Genomic DNA, 19,167 nt, shown 5'->3' with positions numbered 1-19,167 from the left:
AAACCATCTGTTAATCCAAAAATTGTGTGAAATCCAATCTTAATCTCTCATCAAATTTCCATTGAAATGTAGCATTGAACATCTGTGCTTACATCGCTTCATCAAATGCAAATTATAATTAATTCTACTTGAACTATTTTTTAGCCTTGCTGGTCAGTTTTAGATGGAAACTGTCAGAAAGTTTAGAAAAAAAAAACAAGCATATGTTACAAGAGATGGAAGGTGTTAATTTACTGTTACGGTAGCTGTAAATCACATAAAATGTATCCACTTCAAAATCCCCATCTAGCTATTTATGCCAGTATATCAATCACTGCTCTTAAAAAAAAAAAAAAATTAAAACTTTTTTTTTTTTTTTACAGCTTCAGTGTTATGTGTTATTAATGATTTTTTAAAGGTTCGTGCTCTTCATCAGTGTTTCTCAATATTTTTGTAACAGAGAAGACATGAAATTTATGATCATATACCTAGATTAGGTGTTTTAAAAAAAAACGTTTAAAATCTGTACGCTCTTGTGTTTTGTATGAATTGGCCCCAGCAGCGCCCGTTTATGCATGTTCCGGTAAGTGCAGCCCCTTGTTTTTCATATAACAGAGAATCACAAGAACCAGTTGTATAATGTGTAGTACCCCTAATTCCAATCTTCCATTAAAAGTTATTCCTAATATTAACAGATCTCATCATTAAGTAAAAAAAAAAAAAAAAAATGTGTACTGAAGTGGTCCCTGACTATTTGAGTTACTTCGTTACCATACTTTCCAAAAGTATGTATTTTGTTAAAGGTATGGCATAAAGTGTGGAATGAACTAATAGTCATAAGGTTTGTTGGTGTTTAATATACAATTATGGCAAAGACTGTATATATATATATTCATATTTGTTTTAATTGTTTCCTGTTGTGAACACATCTATCTACCAATTATGTTCAGAATTTTATACATAAGTTCATTTGTTTTTTATTATTTGCGTGTTTCGTTATGCCACACACTATTCTATTATACATTTCTTTCTTGAAATTGATTTCAGTTTGTTGCAACATAGTTACAGGATAGTTAGAGTAGTAGAGTTCTATTTAACATATTTATAAAGGATCTTGACATAGGCACTCAAATGGCAGGTGAAAGTTATGCGCTTCAGGGTAAAGAATGCACACGCAACTTATACCCTAAATGGAAGTGAATTAGGGATAACAACACACGAGAAGGATTTGGGAATTGTTATAGACAATAAACTAGGCAACAATATGCAATATTAATCGGCAGTTGCTAAGGCCAGTAAGGTCATGTAAAAATAGGGGCATTGATTCTAGGGATGAAAATATAATTCTGCCTCACTGGTAAGACCACACCTTGAATATGCTGAGCAATTTCGGGCACCTGCTTTAAAGAAGGATATTATGGCTGTAGGAAAAGTGCAGAGGCGGGCTACAAAATGTATAAAAGGAATGGAGCATTTTAGTTATGAAGAACAGTTAGCAATTTTAAATCTCTTTAGTTTGGAAAAATGGTGCCTCAGGGGATATGGTAGCATTTTACAAATATATTTGGGGCCAATACAACCCATTGTCTAGAAATCTATTCATAAACTGGACTACACATAGGATACACTGTCACGCATTTAGACTGGAAGAGAGGAGATTTAGTCTAAGACAAAGGAAAGTGATTTCATAGTAAGAACAATTAGGGTATATAATTATCTGTCTATATAGATGTTTAAAAAGCAATTGGATGAATACTTGCAAAAATATAATATCCAGGGTATTATTTTTAATTAGTGTAGTATTAGCTTCTTGATACAGGTTTTTTTTTTTTTTGCCTTTTGGATCAACTGCAAAAACACATGTGAGAACGGTTGAACTTGTTGGACGCAAGTCTCCTTAGCTATGTAACGTGTAATGTGGAGAAGTTTAAAGGAAACCTATAGCCCTGAAAATAACTATCATTTTCTTGGGGTTATAAGATCCCTTCTGTTGCTGTCCTCTCTATCCATCCCACTTTGGTGTTTTAAAAGTTTAGTTTAATAAAGATTACTTGGAAAAACACTGCGCTCCTCCAATCAAATGCTGCTATGAGATTGACTCGGTTCTGGAGGTGGAACTCGGAACTCAGTTTAAGTGGTCTGGGTGTTTTTAGTGGACCCTTACTGTTTTTCGTGGGGTTGTGAAACATTTCATAGCATCTCGTATCTAAAATGTTTTCTTAATTTGCTCTGGTGAAGCGTGAGTCCACAAAAGCCTATATTATTTTATTTATTTACTTGCAATGTTTCCACAATCAATTTTTATATTTAATGATTAATGTTAAAATAAAATCTGTTCTTTCCCTATCTTTTCCCAACAATGTATCTTTTCCCAACAATGGGAAAATATGTATGATATATAAAATCATATCAAATAAATAGACTGCCATCTTAAATCATTGTCAATGAGGCACTTTGTCACAGAAAGAATTCTCCAATTTTATGTTGAAATATAGAGCAATTACAATCCTGACAGCAGTGGGATTAGAGTTAAAAGGGCAAAATCTCAAGGAAGCAATGCCACATATTCATACGGGGGGGAAAATGAACTAATTCATAGTGACAATGAAGGGGTTAATGTTTCAGGCAACAGAAGTAATAACATCCTTATGGCATTTTGTCTGGCCTGCATTTAGGGAATGAAAAGCTTTATTTTGGTTATTTTGGGGAAAAAAACAAGGCCTCAAATCATAAAATACTTTGTGGATGTGAACTAGAAACTACAACTAAACCATCTGTTCCAAAAATTTGGAGTTAATTAGGCTGAAGAAGTAGCTCAGTAATAATGTCACTGCCTGTTTTTACTTCACTAAAAGGTTTGTTAAATGATCAGAATACGCTTGTTGAATTTAACCACAGTAATCATTTTTAATCCCACACACAGCTAAATGACAGCAAAGTAGTTATAGGACTATGATAAAAATAGAACATCATATTACCTTGCTACTTGCCAATGTAGAATATGTTTCCATAAACACATTCTATTACAAGTACATTTAACAGCATCACTACAAGTATAGATTTATTTTATTTAAATAGATCACCTTAGTGACATAATACAGATCTGGTAACAATAGCTTCAAGGCATCATATTGATATGTGACTTTAGTCAATATTACCTTTTGTCTACAAACCTCCATGAGTTATTTGTTAAATGGATTGTCTAGCTGAAAACTGACCACATATTTTCATTGCATTGTAGATGCATAGATAATGCATAGCACTATTGCGAATAAATAAAATAAAAAAATATATATATTTTTTTAAATTATCGCACAACTGCATGCGACACGTCAGGAATCAGGAGTCTAAGGGGGCTCTGATTGTATCCCTTAAACTCCTGTACAGCAGAAGTTTATAGGATAAGAAGATTATCCCCTATCTGCAGTTCCAATCATCCAGAAGGATGATTGGAGCTGCATTATAAACTAATTGTGGCAGCACCACTACTGCTATTAGTTTATACACTGCATGTTCACTTTTCAGTAAACTGGTCTATGCTTTGTTCTTGGCGTGCACAATCAGGAGTTTAATTCTCTCCAAGAAGAAGAGTGAGATGTTTCTCTAGTGTGCATGCACAATAATGAGAAAATCAACATACGGAAACCCAGAACGACATATTCCAAGTTACTGTCCTGGTGAGTTATCTTACAGCAAAAGGAATTTTTGCAAACACCTGCTATAAGCAAGTATCAGAAATGATAGTGTGCTCAGGGTGTTTGAAGCAACTTGCACTTTGCAGTAATGTAAAGAACTTATTGTGCTTAGAATGTGATTTTTAAGGGGTTTAAACTGCTCAACAAAAACACAATTTGTGTTGATGCATTTATGAGAATGAGTGCACAACTGATATTTGGATTGCAGATCATGCCAGTTGTGCTGGTTACATGGGTCATCTGGTAATGCTTAATGGCTTAGTCTAAGGTGATGGAAGATCTCTTTAATATGATATAAGGGGTCTCTGATGCTATGCCTTTCTTTGGCCTTCCTGAACAGCAGAGTATTTGATTCACTGGCTGCAGGGGAGACAAGACCGACTGGTACTTAATCAACCAAGCCAAAGCAAGCCTCTAATTGTGTTAGATCCTAGAGATTTATAGATAATCAGTCAATAAAAAAATAAATAAATATGCAAACATACAATGGACGAGAAGTGGCTCAACACTTATGTGAAGGGTCCCCTTAACCCCCACAATAAATCAAAAAAATATATAAGTGGAGCTCTAATATACCTGGGTACTATAGTTATAGATGAATACAGTTGGTGTATAGTTAGCACAAATCTGTAAAGAATACAAAACAGTACAATAGTGCAGATAGAATGGACTATAATAGAAAGCATGGATGAAGAATATCATCGTAATCATTTGACAAGCACTCCCGCTGAAGAAGCACGTCAGTGGAACGCAGACGTGCATTCCATAAAGAAGGTAGCAACAACATGGACTGAAACACAGAATGCGTCCTTCCGGCCCACTTGACCGGATGCCGGACACAACGTGCATTCCAACAGACGGAACGTGCGTTCCATAGAATCAATTTCTGGGAACACAGATGCAGGCAATTTCTCAATCAATAAAGTATAAAAGATGGAATCTCCAGTCTCACATTATTCACCAACTGAGGAAGCCAGTTTATGGCGAAACGCGTTTTGGACTGAGTTACCATTTGTTTTTAAGTCTATTGATCATTTGATCAGAGTTGACTTTATTTGTTTTATTTTATTTAATACATTTACTTATTTTCTAATACCCTCAAGTCTCCTGCCTTTCCCTACTGACGACCACTGGGTTACGAGGATAAGGAAGAGGGTTGTTGATCTCCCTAAACGATCCAGACGCACTATACACTAGAGCCAGGTGACTTATTGTCTCTCTCCTTGTAAGTTCAATATTCTTCACCCATACCTTCTATTATAGTCCATTCTATCTGCACTATTGTACTGTTTTGTATTCTTTACAGATTTTTGCTTGTTATCCACCAACTGTATTCGTCTATAACTATAGTACCCAGGTATATTAGAGTTCCATTTATATATTTTTTTTATGAATCAGTCAATATAGATGGATTGATTTTCTCTGAAAAAAGGCCCCTGCTTTGACAGCAGAGGACAAGGTAAAAGAAAAAAAATAAATACAAATAAATTCTTCCTAGTAAAATAGGTTCAGTACTTACAGTTTTTGAGCATATTTCTATTTTATTATAGAAACAGTATATGTCCCTCTGTCTGTTAGTCTATTGATCAATCTGTCCATCTGTTTTTTGTCTATATTAGTGTGGTTTCAAACATTATTTTGTTTGCACCATCTTATAAACATTGCCGCCTCAAAGTGATAATTTCCATTTAGAATGGTTATATGCTGAAGAATATCCCATTTTAATGTTATGCACAATAGGGGAGATAAATGAATGTTGCGAAAGAATATGTTAGAGTATAACAATTATATGTTTGGCGTACTGAAACAACACAACAATAAGCAATAACAATAAATGTAAACCTACATTGCAACTACAATTATATACAAAACAATAGCTATCCATGCAAGTTGCAGAACTGTTATTAAGGGTGCTGATTGCTCATAAATAAAACTATTTCTTTCTATAGCAACAAGATGATCAGGAAGCAGCAACACAGCATTGACTTCTTCCAATCTATTACCTTACCTATGTTTAAATTCTTTGTTTCTTTAGAAAGAATAAAGCATGGCAGACAAAAAAAAGAGAAAACATTGTTAGAGATTTCAAGCAAGTCAAAGAAGGAAGAACACAATAGAATTGCACAATTATTCTAAATTTCAAAATTACAGATAATTTGAGCACTTGCGTTAAATTAGTTTGAAGGACTATTAGCAGACCAACTATGGCTTCCTATCAGACAATTAGTCAGCTGCACATTTAAAGTGATCAGAAGTAATAAAGTGAAGCAAAATATTACCGACTGCGTTTCATTAAAGGTGACGTTCGGTCGCATTCGGTAATATGTAAAGGTGATGAAAAAGTGCTAAAAAGGTGAAAACTAATAGAGAGCATTTTTTAAAAGCAGATTTCCAGTATTTGTACATGGAGGGAGAGAGAAAGGAATAATTCAACTTCAGCCCACTGTCTATATGCTGAGAGTTCTAACTCTTGGGCGCTCAGCTGAGCTACAGGACTTCATAGGATCCATTTGCAGAACAGTTTCTGTGATAGACATGTCAGTACCCTGGCATCGGACTGTAAATAAACATTTGTATTGTATGTATGCATTTTTTAGCAAATCCTTTTTAACCTTATTCAAATCTTCCTGATACATTTTTCCTAGTCATAATTTCTGTTTTTCATTAAACATAAATCTAGAATCTGTCTGTCTGCCTCTCTCGCTATCTATCTATCTATCTCTAGAAATATTGTAAAGCGCTACGGAATCTGTTGGCGCTATATAAATGGCAATAATAATAATAATAATAATAATAATAATAATAATAATCTATACATCTGTCTATCTGTCTGTCTATCTATCTATATATCTGTCTATCTGTCTGTCTATCTATCTGTCTGTATGTCTGTCTGTCTATCTATCTGTCTATCTATCTGTCTGTCTGTCTGTCTGTCTGTCTATCTATCTGTATCTTCTATGGAAACCAGTTTTTTCCTGTAGAGGGCAATACAGAATAAAGTAGAATGCAAATGGTAGAAAACAAGTAAATATGCTGATGTGCACTTAATGGATCATGTTTTGACAGAGATAAATGTCACTCTTGGTCCATAGGACATTAGCAAAGCTCAAAACATATGTTCAAAGTGTCACTTTCTCCTTCACTGATGAAGAGGCCAGTAAGACATTGCTCTTTAACATACCAAAGGCTTTCCCATCTGCGAATGTACCCAAAGAAAAATTTTCAATGCATGGATATTTTAATCCTGATGTATCAATCCTAACAAGAGTTATTTTATCAGTGGAAACCTGCTAGTTGTTATATAGATACTTCGAAACTAGATTAGGAAAAAAAAAAGCTATTATTCAATATCATTCAAACAAATAGCTGCTGATAACACATGATTACAATACTTCACTGTCTAAGCATATTTATTTTGTGACAAAATAAAATCTTAGTCGTTTTGATTTGTGTCAGGTCAGCTATAAAATTCATATTAATAAAAGCATGCTGTATGACATCTCGGCTAACTTTTATGTCAAGATTAAAATCTCACCGAAGTTCCAAAATACTGGTGACATTTCTGGAGGGAAAGATGCGTCTGATATAATTAAAGTCTCCCACGAAGAGGCTCCCATCAATTCCAACAGCCAAAGCTACAGGAGCCAACAGTTTGTTTCCTTCTGCAAGTCCGTTACAGCTCGGGCAAGATATACTCCTCCTTCTGCCATTACCCATAATACTTGTGATCACAGCAGGCTGCTGTGTAAGAAATTGGTTTTCTCCGCTACCTTTATGTAGTATCCCTAACAAGATATAAAAAGAACAATTGTGTTTACTTGAAATGGTTCAACTTGCTTTCTACAAGTTGGTTGTAGAATGGTAAAGTAGTATCTTTTTTAAACAGTGTCATTTTTTTCAGTAAAATATCTGTACATGTGGGTTAAGGATATCACATACATATATCTTGTGTGTGAGTTTGCTTTCGTACGTGTCTAAATATATATATATATACACAGAGAGAAAGATAATATTAAATATGAATAGAAACATAGAGTGTGACGGCACATAAGAACCATTCGGCCCATCTAGTATGGACAATTTTCTAAATACTTTCATTAGTCCCTGACCTTACATTATATCTAGAATAACCTTATGCCTATCACATGCATGCTTAAACCTCACAGTGTTAATCTCTACCACGTCAGCAGGAAGGCTATTCCATGCATCCACTACCCTCTCAGTAAAGTAATACTTGATATTATTTTTAAACCTTTGCCCCTCTAATTAAATACATTGTTGTGGTAGTTTTTCTTCTTTTAAATATAGTCTCATCCTTTACTGTGCTAATTCCTTTTCTGTATTTAAATATTTCTGATATATCCCTCCTGTCTCATCTTTCCTCCAAGCTATAATATTTTATATATATATAAATGTGTATGCATGTGTAGGTATATATATACAGGGCCGCCATCAGGGGGAGACAACCGTGACGATCATCGCTATATATATGTGCAGCCGCGGGCCCCCCCCCCGGCTCCCTGTATTTGCAGAGGGGGCCCAGCGGACTGCAGGAGCACTTTCTAGCATTTCCCTGTCTCTCACTCCCGCGAGATGTGTGGCCATTAGATGGTTGCCATGGGTTACCATGGCAACGCTCCGCGCGACGCGCGCACCCCATCTCGCGGGAGTGAGAGACAGGGAAATTCTGGAAATTTCTCCTGCAGTACGCTGGGCCCCCTCCGCAAATACAGGGAGCCGGGTGGGGCCCCACAATGGCACCGGACCGGACCACCAGGGATCAAAGAATCTTCCCCACTCCCTGAACCAGGTAAGAAACAGGGAGGGGGGAATAACTTTGATTACATTACATACATACACTAGTAAACACACTAACACACACGCACTGCATCCACTACACTAACACACACTCTGCATTCATTACACTAACACACTGTATTCACTACACTAACACACACACACTGCATCCACTACACTAACACACACTCTGCATTCATTACACTAACACACTGTATTCACTACACTAACACACACTCTGCATTCACTACACTGACACACACACTGCATGCATTACACTAACACACACTGCATCCACAACACTAACACACACTCTGCATTCATTACACTAACACACACACTGCATCCACAACACTAACACACACACTGCATTCATTACACTAACACACACACACTGCATTCACTACACTGACACACACACTGTATTCACTACACTAACACACACTGCATCCACAACACTAAAACACACACACTGTATTCATTACACTAACACACACTGCATTCACTGCACTAACACACTCTGCATTCACTACACTAACACACACACTGTATTCATTACACTAACACACACACTGCATTCACTACACTGACACATTCTGCATTCACTACACTAACACACACACTACATTAACTACACTAACACACACACACACTGCATTCATTACACTAACACACACACACTGCATTCACTACACTGACACACACACTGCATTCACTACACTAACACACACACACTGCATCCACTACACTAACACACACTGTATTCACTACACTGACACCCTCTGCATCCACAACACTAACAAACACACTGCATCCACAACACTAACACACACACTGCATTCATTACACTAACACACACACTGCATTCACTACACTGACACACACACACTGTATTCACTACACTAACACACACTGCATCCACAACACTAACACACACACTGCATCCATTACACTAACACACACACACTGCATCCACAACACTAACACACACACTGTATCCATTACACTAACACACACTGCATTCACTGCACTAACACACACTCTGCATTCACTGCACTAACACACACTCTGCATTCACTACACTAACACACACACTGCATTCATTACACTAACACACACACCGTATTCATTACACTAACACACACTGAATTCACTGCACTAACACACTGCATTAACTACACTGACACATTATGAATTCACTTCACTAACACACACGCTGCATCCACTACACTAACACACTGTATTCACTACACTAAGACACACTGCATCCACTACACTAACACACACACTGTATTCACTACACTAACACACACTGCATCCACTACACTAACACACACTATATTCATTACACTAACACACACACTGTATTCACTGCACTAACACACACTGCATTCATTACACTAACACACACACTGCATTCACTACACTGACACACACACTGCATTCACTACACTAACACACACACTGCATCCACTACACTAACACACACTGTATTCACTACACTGACACACTCTGCATCCACTACACTAACACACACACTGCATCCACTACACGAACACACACTGTATTCACTACACTGACACACACGCCCAGACTTTGTGCTTTGTCAGGGGCCCCAAAATTTCTGGTGGCGGCCCTGTATATATATATATATATATATATATATATATATATATATATATATATATATACATACATACCTACATACAAAAGACCATGCACTCTGGACTACCAAACTTGATGTCCAAGTGCAATCTCCAGCAAAACACATAGTCCAAAGAGTGAAAACATTTAATTAGCTTGTAAAAAAAACCCATTTATTTCAATACTGTTCAACTTTTTGATCCGATGCACGGACCTTTCCAATGCAAAGTACTATACCCAACCCCAATTTACATAGGGTTACAAACCTATATCAAAAAACACACACATACAACACCTGTCTAAAGAACACCCCAACATCTCAATGCAGAGGTAAAAAAAAAGTTTCGATGTAAATGTGGAGCCCTTCTTAACTTGGGGTTTGATGAAGACCTGTATAATGCATCGAAAAGGTACTTAAATAAATATTTTTTTAATGTTTTGACAAGACCCTTGAGTGTTCTCCCTCTTTAGACTGTGTGTGTGTGTGTGTGTATATATATATATATATGTGTGTGTGTGTGTGTGTGTAAAACACACAAATATGTATAAATAAATATACACAGTAGACATGTTTGCTTGTTTAGATAGACATCCCCAGTGATTATCCTGTAAAGTGTCATGAAGACTATTATATATTTTTTTATAACTGTTAGCTGAAGTGTGGGCACTATTTAATTAAAACAATGAAACAGCCAAGTGTCCTATGACATTTTTGTGACTGTGAAATAATAGTGTTAGAATGAGAGAGCAGCTGGAATCCAAATCAAGCAGCTTAAGGCCGTGTCCTAAGATTTTATACACAGATGTACAATGCGACAAAAAAAAAGAGTTTGGGGAATAATGTTCTTAGTCAAAACAGTAGGGCAGTAAATTAACACCTAAAAGACAACTGGAATCTAATAAATATAGCTATGCACAACAACTTCTCTTCAAACCTGCATAAACCCCCTATTACAGTTGACACCATTATATTAATATGTCATAAGTGAGCGCTAAAGCGTCTGCCTTTACAATGCGCCAACTGATAAGACAAGAATTGTTTAATATGGCACATAATTAGTTCAATTTTTTTCGCTTACAGTTAAAGGGACACTATAGTCACCAAAACAACTTTAGCTTAATGAAACAGTTTTGGTGTCTAGATCATGCCCCTGCAGTCTTACTGCTCAATTATCTGACATTTAGGAGTTAAATCACTTTGTTTATGATCCCTAGTCACACTTCCCTGCACAGACTTGATAAACACTTCCTGTAAAGAGTCATCTAATGTTTATCCTTCCTTTATTGCAAGTTTTGTTTAACTTAGATTTTCTTATCCCCTGCTATGTTAACAGCTTGCTACAACCTGCAAGAGCCTCTTGTATGTGTTTAAAGTTCAATTTACAAAGCAAGAGATAAAAGGTGTAAGGTAAATTACATCTGATTGAAAGTGAAAGCATTTTTTTTTTTTCATGCAGGATGTGTCAAAGTGATGTAACTTCTAAATGGTAGTGAATTGAGCAGTGAAACCTGATCTATACACTACAACTACTTCATTAAGCTAAAGTTGTTTAGATGACTATAGTGGACCAAAACTTCTTAAGGACCAAACTTCTGGAATAAAAGGGAATCATGACATGTCACACAAGTCATGTGTCCTTAAGGGGTTAAAATTAAAGTATTGAAATTAGCTTTGCTAACCTGTCTTCAAAGGTTTTGTACTTCAAATAAATAAAGAAACACTACATTTTATTGTGATTTAAGTAAATCTAACAGCAAAATCGAGGGCTCAAATTGTTGATTTGGAGAATGTCACTAAAATTTCTCTACGTAAGCATAGTTATTTTTATTTTTTTTAATTCTTTATTTTTGATGTGCAGGTGGTTACAAGTTTTGACAGATGCCACAATAGCGTATCTTAGGCTTTCACAGTAGTCAGACAGTGGCATGTTAGTTTGCACAAATTTTTGTTTTACATGCTTAACTGAGCAGGTACTTTAACAGAGTGAGGTTAAGTAAATTATTACAAAATATAACAACATTTAGCAAAATAATGATGTAAGTAGCTCGAAATTGTTTGGTCATCTATGTTAGTCTAGGTATGGTGTGTGAATTTGCTTTGTAGAGTAACAATAGGTGCTTGCACAGTGGAGCAGCAGTGCCCCATGTTTAGTATAGTGTAGTTTAGCGAAGCATATTAGAGACAGGCGTAGGTGATATGCCCTGTGTGGTAAGTAGCGTAACAATGCCTATTAGAAGCAAGCGCATAGCAAATGCATTACGTAGATTACAGTGTAGTCAGTCACATGTAAAATAAGGCAAGGAATAGTAGATTGGTCAGAACATTAAAGTGAAGACATAAGGCTATAATGACAAAGTACTGTCCTGCACATGGAGTAATCTTAACTAAAATAAACTAAATTGACGTCGCTTTAACTTTCTGCTCTTGGAATAAAAGTGAGACGCTGTATCCAGCGTAATGGCATCCACATCAGACAACACTAAGGGAATCACTTAACTCGCTTAGGACTTTGTCAGTATTTATGTAGATGTCAGAATAATGGCGACCTGGTCTGAGTCAGGTTTAAGAGCGATCCCTGCATGACATGCTTGTCTGGCATGGACTCGGCTAACGAAGAGTGAATGTTTAGTGCAGACCAATCAGGCTAGATATCATGCGCTGCCGCTCTATAAGTGTGACACGGAAAGAACCATCATAAACATATTAACCAAAGATAGAAATTAAACACGCTTATAACATGAGCCGTAAGACTTTTGGAGTTATAGTTATATACACGCCTATCTGTATTAGTCTAGCGGCACACTGCTGTATATAATTCAACTTTTATCATAGCAACAAGGCAGTATATAAGGCAGAGTATTAAGAGAAAATAGAAAAAATAAAAATATAAATAAAATATGGTCTGTCATGGCGGCAGGCTTGATATGCCAGCACAGCTAGGCAGTCATTAGGCCTTTATCCTGGGCTATAGGCTTACATGTGTAGTTAGTTCATGCCGTGTTGCCAGTGTTCCGTCGGGCAACAGGTGCAGTGTAGTCGGGTACAATCCCGAAGTTTGCCAGGAGTGGCCACCAAACGGACCCATGAACAATGGGACACTGGCTGAGTCAGCTGTGCTGGGCTACCTTGAGAGTTCCTTAACCCACGCCCGCTGCTGGAATATTGTTGTCCCCCCGAATGGCGTTGTGAGGATCTCCCTGCCAGAGTGAGAGTCTACCTGTTGGTGGGCGGTTGAGGCCTGTAAGCTGACTGTTTAGGCCTGTAGGGTGTTGCAGCCGTACACTTTGATCGATGAGGTGCTCAGCTGCCCCTGCGGCTTTGCGAGGAATTGCTGGAGAGGGCCTTCGCTTGGGTCGTGGTCGCTTGATGGCTGTAGCTGTTCTTTTTGGGCACGATCCACCCAGTGCACCTGTCTGTCGAGTTCTCAGCCCCGAAGAGTGGCAGTAAGCTTTGGGTGATTCTGGGCCAGTTGTGGCTCTTTTCTCCCCTGCTCTCTGTGTTTTGTGGGCTGGTCGGGTTGGTCCACCCGCTTCGTGTTTCAGGCCACCGGGAGGTGAGTGACGTTGCTTGTTGGTCTTCCCTGTAGATTGTGCCCCTCTGCGCCATAGTTTCTGCCAGAGGTCTTTAAACAGTGCATCCAGCCGCTGTTCATAATTCTCCAGCAGGCCGCATGTTAGAGGCGCGGTAGTCGCCATTTTGGCTTTTGCATTGTGTCAGTGAGGTGCGTCCGGATCAGGTAAGTCCCGCTCGAGGCAGAGCCTGTTAGCTTAGCAGTCGATTGGTAGTGCCAGGATATCCCTCACCGGCAAGGGGGGGTGAACGGAGCCCTATTCGCCGCAGCGTTGTCTTGCAGAACCGCCGGCGGGGAGGTCGGCCGCCTCTCCCGTGCCTGCATCCGCTGGTAGGCCGCAACGCTGAGTCCGCTTTATGGTGCCGCTCTGGGCCCGGCGGTCTCGCCTCTTGGGTCTGGGGTTACACCGGCATTCTGCTCCTTCAGATTAATAAATTCCGCTTGGAGAGTGAGGAGTAATTCAGTTAATTGTAGGTTCTTTTACGGAGCTCTGGCTTCGTGCGGCCAGTCTGCTCGGCAGTCAGGCCCCGCCCCCCAAGCATAGTTATTTTAACGTCACCTTTGCTATTCTGATTTAAATCACTAAAGTTCTGTGTTTAGTGAATAATTCTGCCTAATTCTGGTGCATACGTATTTCCAGAGAAGCAGCATTTGTCAGCAGACTATTAACTCATAATATCTACATATGATATTTTGCGAGTTGTATATCTCACCTATAATTGCAAGTGCAAGATATAATTTTTGTTACTTTTGTATAGTGTATTCCATTTATGACAAATTTTGACTTTTTTTTTGGGGGGGGGGATGTTCTTTAATGCCATTTTGCTGCATCCTTCAAAACCCAATGAAGCAAGGTCAAGGGGCGCGTGGGTCTTTTACTTACACTGTCCCAAACCTTACTTCCTTGTCCTTGACAGATTCTTGGTCCATTGCCAGGAATATATTTATTATAATAATAACATTGTCTAGAGACAGATTCATTTTATTATCAACATATTTTTTTCTATATGGGTAGTAAAGGTGTCTATTAACGAAAAAGCTAATTGATGTGAATTGGTAAGGGAATTAGCCAACATAGCTGATTTGAAGAGTTGAATTTTAGAATTTTTCCAGTTCAGTATTTTTGGTCTAGGTCATTATATTTTATTTTATATTACTTGTTGCAACAAAAACGGGGGTGTTGCCCCATTGGACCAACCTATATGTATGCACTCTTTGACTTAATCATCAATGCCCAAGGATCTTAAGTTTTACTAACCTCTCTCTGATGCATGTGCACATTCTAATTTGCATAGATTCAATGGCACATAGGCACACACGTTGACACAAGATGCTTACACATGCACACTCTGGCACACTCACATACACTTTTTAGCACACACTGACACACAAATACCACTGCACACATACTCACTGACACAAACTAGCACACGATCCCCAATCCACACACATACTCATTAACATACATTAACACTCACCTTGACCCATACAAACAAACTGACACAAATACCGGCACTTACACTCATTAACATACACATTAACATGCCAGTATTTATCCATATTGGCATACACAGTGACCCATACAAACACACATGCACTGCCCTATACTAGAACACACATGCCCATACAAACATGCATCCAACCAAGCCATACAAACACACCATGTACACCTCCCTTACCAGAAGCTGTCTTATTTTGCAGTACTGTATTGTGATGCATGTCTCCAGTCTGAACAGATTATTGACCACCGGTATATGACATCATGATCCTGGCAACTTTTAGCTCTGTTCATGTGCAAGGAGCCACTGGCATTCACTATTTCTAGCACCTCTTTACTGCCCCAAGTTGGAGTGGCCTCCTTTATGGCAAGAGCAGCCGTTTGGCCCTGCAGAGCCCCTCACCATGGCAAATTGCTAATTTTCACCCTCTGCTCCCCCTTCTCTACACCTCTTATCCCAGCTACTACAACCCTGGTTGGTGTAGGATAAGATACTCTTCTGTTCTCTGAGACTGTTTTTAATGTAATATATGAGCAAATTAAGCATTAGACATATTAACTTTATTATTGGAGTGGCCTCCTTTATGGCAAGAGCAGCCGTTTGGCCCTGCAGAGCCCCTCACCATGGCGAATTGCTAATTTTCACCCTCTGCTCCCCCTTCTCTACACCTCTTATCCCAGCTACTACAACCCTGGTTGGTGTAGAATAAGATACTCTTCTGTTCTCTGAGACTGTTTTAATGTAATATATGAGCAAATTAAGCATTAGACATATTAACTTTATTATCCAAAAACTTTTTCACAGTAATTGACATGCACATTAAACCATCTAGAGGCAAAGTTAACTTACCACTTCTAACATTTAATATATGATGCTTGTCTAAAGACCAGCCACCAAGATTTGAGGGATCCAGTTCAAATCCTTGCAATGTCGCAGTTCTTTTCTCCCATAAAATTAAACTGAGGCATGTTTCATATTCAAAGCCTACAGACACTGCAAAACAGAACGAGAACCGTTAAACCTAATTTTTAAAATGGACACTCCACTGCAATCAAGCATTTGCATTGTAAACATAACGCCATGAAAAAACACACAATGATACAAGCTACATCCATTTTTTTTAATTATTCAAAATTACAGAATAATGCATGTAATGTTAAAAAGCTGTAATAGAAATGGATGCAAGTACATCAACTTGAACATTTTGAATAATATAAGACTAGACAATGTATAAATCAGAACATTTTGAATAATGGAGAAATGCCACTACTTTTTTCATTATTAGGCTTACAGTTTAATAGTTCATCTTCTTTCAATTGCTTGGAACATTTGCAATATAGTGATAAATGATGCTATCTATTCTTTGTACTTTTGTATTCAATACAATGGTTAGACTGAATCTGACTTTCTTAAGTAAGAGATCTAATGGCAATTTCAGGGGTTTTAACATCATAAGAATACATCTTAATTCATTTTTTTTTCTTTCCAATTAACTTGTAAAGCAGTAATTGGAAGAAGTACTCTAATCAAAGGTCTTAAGTGGAATTTCACAATAACATCTTGTTAGCAATTTCAGGGCAGATAGTGCCATTCGCAAATTTGCCATGCGTCTGTATGTGAGGTTATAAAGCTAGATAGAACTTTTCACTAATAGTGATTTAAAGATTAGTGAAGTATTGCTTTTACGTTTATGTATGCATTCCACTGCTCCGTCATTTTAACCGTGGCAGCAATGGAGCAGAAATGAAAGAAATGGCTTTCTATAAACAAATGATCTTCCTAGAACTTAGAACACAGTTCTCTGCTAAATGAAGAATCAGATTGTGGATATAGTAAGGTAGCCATCAATAATCTGACTGGCTAATCCAAGCACATTAGCTCACATTGACCAAGCATTATATAGAAGTAAAAGAATGCACAGGTAAATATTTCCAACCAAATCTCCGTCTTTCTAAAGGACAAATTAAGATTCTAACCCAACCTATAACTATAAGCAGGCTTTAACAGTATTCCTAATTGCTTTTAAGGACTTACAGTTAAAGAAGCATTCGGTGTAAGTTCTGCAGAGAGGACATTTATTTTTTAACCATTATTTAGATAAAAGTTGCGAAAACAATTTGGCTCTTTTTTATTGGTGGAGGAATACTTTACTACAACGAGCTAGACAAATAAAGGAAAAAGTACTAATATCTACAAAAAGGGAATGTTTATATATAAAATAAAAAAATAAAAAAAATAGTCTCAGACCCTTGCCTGTCTAGGAGAGCATATATATATATATATATATATATATATATATATATATATATATATATATATAGGTGGGTTCCCATTCAGTTATCAGTTTTAAAAATCCAATGAATATGGCATCGTACAGAAAAAAATAATAGGATTATTATTATTTGTTTAATACTTGGATTCTCCCTTTTTGTTCCACCTTAAGCTGCAAGGGGCTGGATTGTTGTATAATAAACTGAATAATTCAATATTCAATAATAATGCAATTCTTACACATTTTATAGTAATTTATATACTGTAATATACTTCCAAAATAAGTCTAAAACCGATACTATATTATTCCAAGGATATGTATAAGCTTCATACTGTTATTTATTTTTTTCATACAAAAAATAACATTGAAGAACATTTTGATGTATCTTGCAATCTAGATATATCAATGTTTATGTTATTAATGGCATTTTCAAACTAGTAGACTAAAGAAGAAGAGAAAAATTGACTTTTTGTGCCAAACGTACCTATCAGTATGGTACATTACACCTGAAAGCACAAGTATTATTTGTTATGTAGCAGTGAACATATTTTCTCCTGGGCTCAAGTGTGGTGCAGGCTGATAACATTGCTGACACTGTGACTGGCTAAGGCGTGAAATATTATAGCACTGTGTCTTCTTACACGGTTTTGAGAAATGATAAAAACTTTAGTACCTTAACATTAATCATTGTAGTGTGAAAGTGATTACTTACCCACAGCATCTGAGAGGCCATACACTCTCTGACCATATGCATCATGCTTATCCCAGACAAAAGTGTAGGCCAAATTTGGTGATGCTTGGAATGTTTTTTGAAATAAATGACCTTCAACGGCTACCATCAGGTGAACTTTGATAAGATTTAATGGGACCATTGTCTGAGTCATAATGATTTTCAGCAAGGACTTATATTCAGATGTACGCGAACTCAGATAACAAAGTTTCAAATTAGATCCCATCATTTCTATCTCTTCATGGAGAACCTAGGATAAGCAAAAAAAAGCAGTGATCAGGGTTAAATGATGTGTACAAGTAAATATATAAAAAAATCTAAATTCCTGATAGATCTTCAGACAAATAAAAGGACATGGCATTTCATATATGTTTGAAATGAGGTCGGGAAGGTCTACATAATTAAAAAAGTACCTCTGCTCAAAGACATTTTCCAGTCACTTACTAACACATTTACTGTTATAGTAAAAAAAATATATACCACGTTCCAGTAAGTGTCTGCTTTGATGTAATTTGAAACATGCAACTGGTGGTATTACGGTAGACAGAAGCTCTGGTAGAGAGGTGAGTGGTGACAAAACGAGAATTAATGTGTCTTGATACGTTTTTTGTGTGAGAAAGAAAACGTAGACAGACAAGTGACATGTACAAAGACAGCCGAGCTTTCAAATCTTGGAATTAATCTGCATATCAATTTGTGGAACTCCGTTCCCCTCTCTATTAATGTGCCTATCACTCTGGCTGTAACTCTAGTTTCATATGAAAACACTACATTATCAAAGTCGTAGATTTTGTCTCCTTGTCTAATAGGAAACATGTTAGATTGTTTAAAAAAAGTTTCAAATGAATTTTTTAAGCAGTGTTTAAGATAAGTGGTCGTCCAGAATGGCATAAGGACAGTATCTATTTTGTACTTGTTGTTTATTTCTGTCTTTTTGTACTGACCCCTAGTATTTTAAGATTTAATGTATCACTGGATG

The 19,167-nt window shown here is 37.1% G+C and overlaps 1 protein-coding gene across 2 annotated transcripts in view; it reads right to left on the bottom strand.

Moving 5' to 3' along the window:
- Positions 1–19,167, bottom strand: part of TENM2 (teneurin transmembrane protein 2) — a 2,177,747-nt gene that overhangs the window by 52,122 nt on the left and 2,106,458 nt on the right. For both annotated transcript variants that reach the window (XM_063447436.1, XM_063447438.1), the window contains 4 exons: positions 18,171–18,438; positions 16,036–16,179; positions 7,210–7,459; positions 5,683–5,703 (listed from right to left, as the gene is read on the bottom strand). In XM_063447436.1, the coding sequence (XP_063303506.1) occupies positions 5,683–5,703; positions 7,210–7,459; positions 16,036–16,179; positions 18,171–18,438 (683 nt within the window). The remainder of the gene's footprint in view (positions 1–5,682; positions 5,704–7,209; positions 7,460–16,035; positions 16,180–18,170; positions 18,439–19,167) is intronic.

Source organism: Pelobates fuscus, chromosome 3, assembly GCF_036172605.1.
Source record: "Pelobates fuscus isolate aPelFus1 chromosome 3, aPelFus1.pri, whole genome shotgun sequence".
Classification (NCBI taxonomy): Eukaryota; Metazoa; Chordata; class Amphibia; order Anura; family Pelobatidae; genus Pelobates; species Pelobates fuscus.
This window is presented reverse-complemented; position numbering and strand designations above follow the sequence as displayed.